Here is a 7,520-nt window from a genome sequence, read left to right on the forward strand (position 1 = left end):
GGAGGAAGGAATGTGGAACCTTTCCACTAACAATGGAAATTAGGCCCGTGATTCATTTCAAATAGGCCATTGAATAGCCATATAGCCATCACTTGATAACATCTAGATGCTACTGACCAGTATCAGATTCGTACTAGTGGCTTACAGGTTAAAGGTTCCATATTGCCAATCAATCCCCTTAATCAGCCAGTCCGGTGACGAATAACATTTCAACAATCTGTTGGCTATAAGGAAGGTGGACTTCTAGTTACGCTGCTGGTCTGGAACTCAAAAGAAAGGGGTTCAAGTCCCATCTCTGTCACAGACTTCCTGTGTGACCTTAGGCATGTCACTTGATCTTTGTATACCTCAGTTCTCCATCTGTAAAATAGGGATAATTAAATTTTCTTTCTTGCACCCTTTGTCTGCCTTGTCTGTTTGGAGTGTAAGCTTTGTGAAGCAAGGGCTGATTTTGTGTGTGTGTGTGTGTGTGTGTGTGTGTGTGTGTGTGTGACGTACCTAGCACAGTGGGACCCAGATCTCAATTGGCACATTTAGATGTAATAATTTAGAAGGGGCTTTTGCATTGGATGCCTTATTATTGGGCTCAATACAAGAGTGACTAGGTGCAATGTAGCAGCCTGTGATATACAGGAGGTCAGAATTGATGATCTATTGGTCCCTGCTGGCCTTAAACTCTATCAGATCTGTGATTCTGTTAATGATTTTATTAATTATTTATCATCATTGTTGTGATGATTTATTTGTTTGTTTATTTACTTGTTTGTTTGTTTGTTTATTTATGCAACTTTGGTTTCTTGCAGCTCGGCAGGTGGCGATAACCAAACACTTGCAGGATGTGGAGACTGAGGAGGAGAGCTGCGCTGTCTTCTCCTGCGAGCTGTCCCATGACGACGAGGATGTGGAATGGTTACTGAATGACACCGTCCTCTACACCAACAGCTGTAATGAGATCAAGAAGATCGGCAAGTGCCACACTCTGACACTGAAGCAAGTCACGCCAGACGATGCAGGAACGGTGACGGTCAAGACGGAGAAGGTGTCGGAAAGCGCTCAGCTGAAGGTGAAAGGTGGGTAATGGCCCCAATCCTATGGAATCATTTAAGAATGTAAATAAGAAATGGAAAAGGGTTATTCAGTTGCCTCGTCCTTTCCCTGCCAATGCAGTGTAGCTCCCTATAGGCCTTCTCTACCCAGAATGTGAGTAGTTAATTAACATGGATCCTACCTCTTCCCTTAGGTGTGAATTTTGTAGTCCAACTGAAGTTATTAGGAAATTTGACCCGATATCCTGCCAAATATTTCCCTTGTTCAGCATTATCCTATTACTTCTCACTGTTGCTACCTGGATCACGCTGAAGAATTCTTTCCTCTGCTGAATGTTACCTTCAAAAACCTATAGATGATTATCTTGTATTGTTTCAGAGTAGCAGCCGTGTTAGTCTGTAGCCTCAATCTTGTATTGGCCTTTGATTATTTTTAGCTAAACTCCAGTGTGTATCTAATGGGGCACGGCAGATCACTCCTTCCTTTCAATAAACCTATTCTGGAATTAGACTGTTTCAACAGCAAGGAAATATTTAGTCATGGTTATGTATGTATCTTTGGTGAGAAGACAACAGAGGGAGAAGCTGGAACTGAAGGTTCTTTGAGATTTAGTCCCCAATTCCCTTCAGAGAATCTGAGATTTTCTCCCCCCTTCATGTCCCCTTCAGAGAGTCTGAGGGATTTACTTCCCAAGTCCCCTCAGAGACGCTGAGGGGTTTACTCCCCCGTCCCCTCACAGTCTGTCAGATGTTGTTCTGTTTTTCTGTACACAAAGAGCAAACATGCACTTTTAGACAAAATGGGTTTTAAATTAGATTAAGGAAAATAACAAGGTGTTGGAGGGGGAAGTAGAATCTCCATGAGAGAGAGCGCAATATGTTTCTCTCCTGCTGCTAACATGCTGCATTAAGTGTAGAGCGATATGCAGTCTCCCCAGCTGGGGGGGAAGGGTGGAAAAATAAAGTCACATCCTTTTCTCTGGGGCTCATTTTCTTTCTAAAACACAAACTCAAAACCATAACCAATCAACTCACACTAGTGGGTATTAACTACCTGAACTCTTTCCAGCTTCAGCCAATTGGGAGGGGACACAGCCTTCCCTTGTGTTGGTCCTCCCTGGCTACAATGGTGAGGCCGACGACCCTAGGTCTCTCCGGTTGGCTACCCCTGCTTTATAGCTGGCTTCCTGTAGGACACGACATCCTTGCTCCGAGTCATGTGCCCTGTGGCTACAACTTCCAGTTTTAAAGGGCCCAAGAGCTGTAATAGGTCCATTGGGGGTGTGCACATGTACCCCAAGGCCCAGTTACAGGCACTGTACTGTAGAGAGAAATATGAATCATAACCACAGTACACAAGGAGCACCACGATTCTGTGGGACCTCAGCACTGCAAGTAACTGCCCGTGGCATGGAGATGCAGATCAGCTGCTCCCACTCATCTCTACACCCCTCCTCCCGCAACAAAGGGGTTATTAAAAATGGTGGTCCCCCTCCCTCCAAAATAAATTCCAGGGACATGAGGTGTGAGAGTGCCTTCGATTCCCATATGTATATGGTCACGGCGGCACTGAGCATGACAAGGGTTTGATTAAGCCCTCTTTAAGCAACTGGAAAGTACAGCAAGTTGTTTAGTCTGAATTTCCTGGTTTTTTTCTCCCTCTCCCCCCTCCCCCACATTAATTTCCTTCAGAGAAGCCCATCATCTTCATGAAGTCCTTGGATGATGTCGTTGGGGAGGAGCGTGGTGTGATCACACTGGAGTGTGAGGTCTCCAAACCAAAGGTCAAACCCGTCTGGAAGAAGGACGATGTGGAGCTCACCCCTGGCGACAAGTATGAGCAGATGCAAGCTGGGAAAACACTGTGTCTCATTGTTCACGATCTGAACAAGAATGATGCTGGTTTATACACATGTGATATTGGCACTGACCTTGCCAAGTCACGAGTCAGTATTCAGGGTAGGTGCAGCTGAAAACAATGGTGTTCTTTTAAATGGTGCTATAAATGAGTGCTGCATGCTTCTACTCTTTGAGTCACATATTCTCCTTCATGAGGCACAGTAATCTCCATTTTAAAATAAATATTTATCAGTAGTTACCAAATGATACATTGATGTCTCTGCAATCACAGTTATTCTCTATTCTAAGCATAGGGAAAAACTATGACATCTCAAATAGCATTGAATGGTACCTGTTGGAAGCCCATAACATTTTAGTGGCAGACATTGTAGACCTGCAAATTTATCAAGAACTTTATTTGCTCATTTTGTTCCTAGATAAGGCATATTTTATGGCTAACTTCGATAAGATGGCCAATGATTTCTCCTCCTATTTATCATTCATTTAGTTTGAGGCATTTGGTATAGCAGAGGTGCAGAGTGCTGCACACGTCTCTGCTGGGTTCAGCTGTTTACTGGACTGAGCTATGGAGAAAATCCTTCTGAACCTTCTGTGATTAATAGAAATCATGAGCCAAAATGACTGACAAACGCCTTAATAAAAATACTGATCATACATATGCACGCAAAGGAAGAAATATGGGTTTCTTTAAAGAAAATAACATGGAGTTTAACATGTATCAGATGTTAACTTAGAGTCTATTCTGGGGAAACAAAAACAGAATTATATCATTCATTTAAAAAAAAAATACCCACAGGCTACTGTTCCTCAGTCCTTGTGACTGTCTGTAGGAAGAAAGTGTCCCAAGTTTTTCAAATGCCCATCTGTTCTGAGACAGATCTGGAGCTGTCCTAGGCAGGTCACAACATTGCAAACAATCACGAACATCCCATTTGCCTATCTCATAGAGCTGGAAGGGACCCTGAAAGGTCATTGAGTCCAGCCCCCTGCCTTCACTAGCAGAGCAAAGTACTGATTTTGCCGCAGATCCCTAAGTAGCCCTTCTCAAGGATTGACCTCACAACCCTGGCTTTAGCAGGCCAATGCTCAAACCACTGAGCTATCCTTCCCCCCCATTTCTCAGACCCAATGTGAGTGGAGACCTTCATCGCACACACAGGTGTAGAGGCTTCCTGACTGACACTCTTGTCTCCAGCTTTCATGGAATCATGGCTCCATTTCACCGAGGTTGCTCGTTTTCCTGAGCATGCTAATTCTAGTGCAAGCTGTCCAGGGGTCTAACAAGTCCTTTTCTCACCCCTACAAGTCCCCCCACGCCTACAACTCAGGTGTTTAGTGATACCAATGTTCAGCTCTGGGGGCTACACTTGGCATCAAGGGATAACTTATGAGTAGTTCTTCCACAGTATTGAATATGCAAATGAAGAATGCGGTGCTTTTCCGTCTCTCATTCTCCTAACCCTTCAGATAGCAAGTGTTCAGTATTGTTCTTCATGTGACTTTTAAGCCTTCTCAGGCCTCTGACTGCTGTACAATACCACTTTTCTCCAATCCTAAATAATTATACCACCCGCCTTCTTGCCTTCCAGAGCTGAACATTGGTATCACTAAACGCCTGAAGAGCACTGAAGTTCAAGAAGGGGAGAATTGTACTTTTGAGTGTATTTTGTCCCATGAAAGCATTGGCGATTTCCACTGGCTGCTGAAGGGGAATGAAGTTCACAGTGGTGGACGATTTAAGACCTTTAACAAAGGGCGGAAATACACCCTCGACATCAGAAATGTGGTTGCTGCTGATGCTGGGGAAGTAGTCTTCACTGCTCGCAACTTGAACTCCAAGGCCTCGCTGGTTGTGAAAGGTAACGAGTGCAGAGATATTTCAGAGTTGGGGCAATCTCAAAAAATAGGTTATCTCAGTAAATTGTAAAGGCAAAATCCTTATCTCGTTGAAGTAAATGGCAACTTTCCCATTGAATTCAATGGGACGAGGAACTGGTGTTAAAAACAACTTGAAATATTGAAACATTTTATACCGCTTTTAAAATAAATGTTTATGGGGGGAAGGGAATATTGAAAGTGACCTCATCTCTGCCTGCAATTTTCTGAGTACTATTAATTACAGGTCAGAAATTATAGGTGCAAATGATTGCAGGTGCAAATGATTGCATGTGCAAATGCAGTTAGATGACTAGCCACTCAATTTGCACCCACAGTAACAGCATCCATAATTAACTATGAATGCAAAATGGTAGCCACCAAAATAAATGCCTTTTTTTTACAAATAAGTACCATTCTGTCATTCTTGTAAGTAATTAATTGTCAGTTCCCAATTGCTGCTCATTGACATCCAATAAATACAATTAATGTCTACTAAACATGAACACTTGCTTTTTCCCCAAATAGTTCTATCCGAAAGTAAATCAGTAATGTAATGTGAATTATTTATTCTGTTATGTGAATCTATATTAAATGATTTTTTAGATAGAAGGAAGCCTAATTCTCCAAAAAATGATAAAGTTCCAGAACATGGATGTTTAAAGGTATTGTTGCTTCCCTCAGAAAAACCAGCAGAGATTATAAAGCAGCTGGAGGATAAGACAGCAGCAGCAGGACAAGACATCCGCCTGAGCTGTGAAATGTCCAAACCTGACACAAATGTGAAGTGGTACAAGGATGGCAAAGCAATCCGGAAAAGCCAAAAATATGACTTACGCCAAGAGGGAACATGGGCCATACTCGTCATCCATGATTCCATGACCAAGGACACTGGGGAATACATGTGTGAGATGGAGACATCTAAAACTAAAGCATTGGTCACAGTAGAAGGTCAGTGGACAAACACCCAGGAGCCTGAAAGTATGTAGAGAAGGGCAAAAAAACTGCAAAACTTTTGAAGACATTTTATTTCACTGGCTTTTTTAACCGACCAGTTTTTCTGTTTTTCCAAACTTCGTACAGATCTTTTTTATTTCCTTTTTTTTTTCAGATTAGTAATTTCTGAAAAAAAGTCACCATTTTGAAGAACCTTACTGTGTGACTTAACTGTCTGATCTGCATGGGCAATGGCGAGGGAAAGCCCCCAAACACACACTGAAAATGATATAAATGAAAAACTGTTTGAACTTTATTAATGTTAATTGTACCATAAATGCGAGAGTAATTAGACCACAGTCTATGCCAAAGAGAAGTCCAGTGGTTAGAGCAGGGGACTGGGATTTAGAAGCGATTGGCTCTATCCCCATCTCTGCTGCTGACTCTGTAGAACATCTTTGTGATTCAGTTTCCCTAACTTTACAATGGAAATAATAACACTTGCCCACCATTATTAGTTAACATTCATATTGCAGTAGCACCTTGTCAGGGGTTCCCCCTCCCACTCTGAACTCTGGGGTACAGATGTGGAGACCTGCATGAAAGCTCCCTACGCTTATATTCTACCATCTTAGGTTAAAATTTCCCCAAGGCACAAATTCCTTTCCTTGTCCTTGGACAGTATTGCTGCCACCACCAAGTGATTTACACAAAAATTCAGGGAAGGGTCACTTGGAATCCCTATCCCACCAAAATATCCCCCCAAACCCCTTCACCCACTTTCCTGGGGCGGCTTGAGAATAATATACCAACTAATTGCCTTAGCAATGTGAGCACAGACCAGACCCTTTGTCTTCAGGACACTGAAATCAATCAGGTTCTTAAAAGAAGAACTTTATTATAAAGAAAAAAGTAAAAGAATCACACCTGCAAAATCAGGGTGGAAGGTAACTTTACAGGGTAATAAAAAGATTTAAAACACAGAGGATTCCCCTCTGGGCTCAGCTTCACAGTTACAAAAACAGGAATAAAACTACCACTGTAGCATAGGGAAATTCACAAGCTAAAACAAAAGATAACCTAACGCATTTCCTTGCCCTACTTACAATTTCTGTGGTTTTAGATGGATTATTCCAGGTATATTTTCAGGAGATGTTGTACATGCTTGGCTTCTCCCTCTGTCCAGAGAGGGAACAACAAAAGAGAGCAACAAACAAATCCCCTCCCCTGACCCCCCCAGATTTGAAAGTATCTTCTTTCCTCATTGGTCCTTCTGGTCAGGTGCAACTAGGTTATTTGAACTGCTTAACTGCTTACAGATAAGGCAATTCAGTACAGCTGCCAAGGAGGGATTTTATGCTACCCTTCCCTCTATATTTATGACACACCTAAAGGCCACAACTATTACTCCAGGCACAAAACAGACCGATAATAAATTACGATCCTTTCCCCAAAGAGTTTGCAATCTAAAAACCAAAATGTAACAGGTGGATGAGAGACACCTTTCCACCTCTGCACAGCACTTTGAGGTGTTGAATAAGTGCAAAAATATTCTTATTAATAATGATAAATAATAATACCATATATACTTGTTCATAAGCCAAATATTTTTGGTAAAAAAGTGAAGCATCAAAGAGCGGGGATCAGCTTATAAACGGGTCTACACCAAAATTTGATGATTTTAAACTCTATGGAATCATTGAATTGAATATCTAATACATTGTCTTTTTGTTTACCTGGAGCATCTGCAGGCATGGAGCCCCTCAGCTCCCTGTGGCTGCGGTTGGCCGTTCCCAGCCAATG

General features: G+C 42.2%; 1 protein-coding gene across 1 annotated transcript in view; it reads left to right on the forward strand.

Moving 5' to 3' along the window:
* The window catches only part of OBSCN (obscurin, cytoskeletal calmodulin and titin-interacting RhoGEF), a 304,900-nt gene that overhangs the window by 119,619 nt on the left and 177,761 nt on the right, over nt 1–7,520 (forward strand). Inside the window, 4 exon segments of the mRNA XM_029911618.1 lie at nt 804–1,070; nt 2,739–3,005; nt 4,496–4,765; nt 5,466–5,732. Coding sequence (XP_029767478.1) covers nt 804–1,070; nt 2,739–3,005; nt 4,496–4,765; nt 5,466–5,732 — 1,071 coding nt within the window.

Source organism: Terrapene carolina, unplaced genomic scaffold (genome assembly GCF_002925995.2).
Source record: "Terrapene carolina triunguis isolate 2854851 unplaced genomic scaffold, T_m_triunguis-2.0 Scaffold111, whole genome shotgun sequence".
In the NCBI taxonomy this organism is placed as follows: Eukaryota; Metazoa; Chordata; order Testudines; family Emydidae; genus Terrapene; species Terrapene triunguis.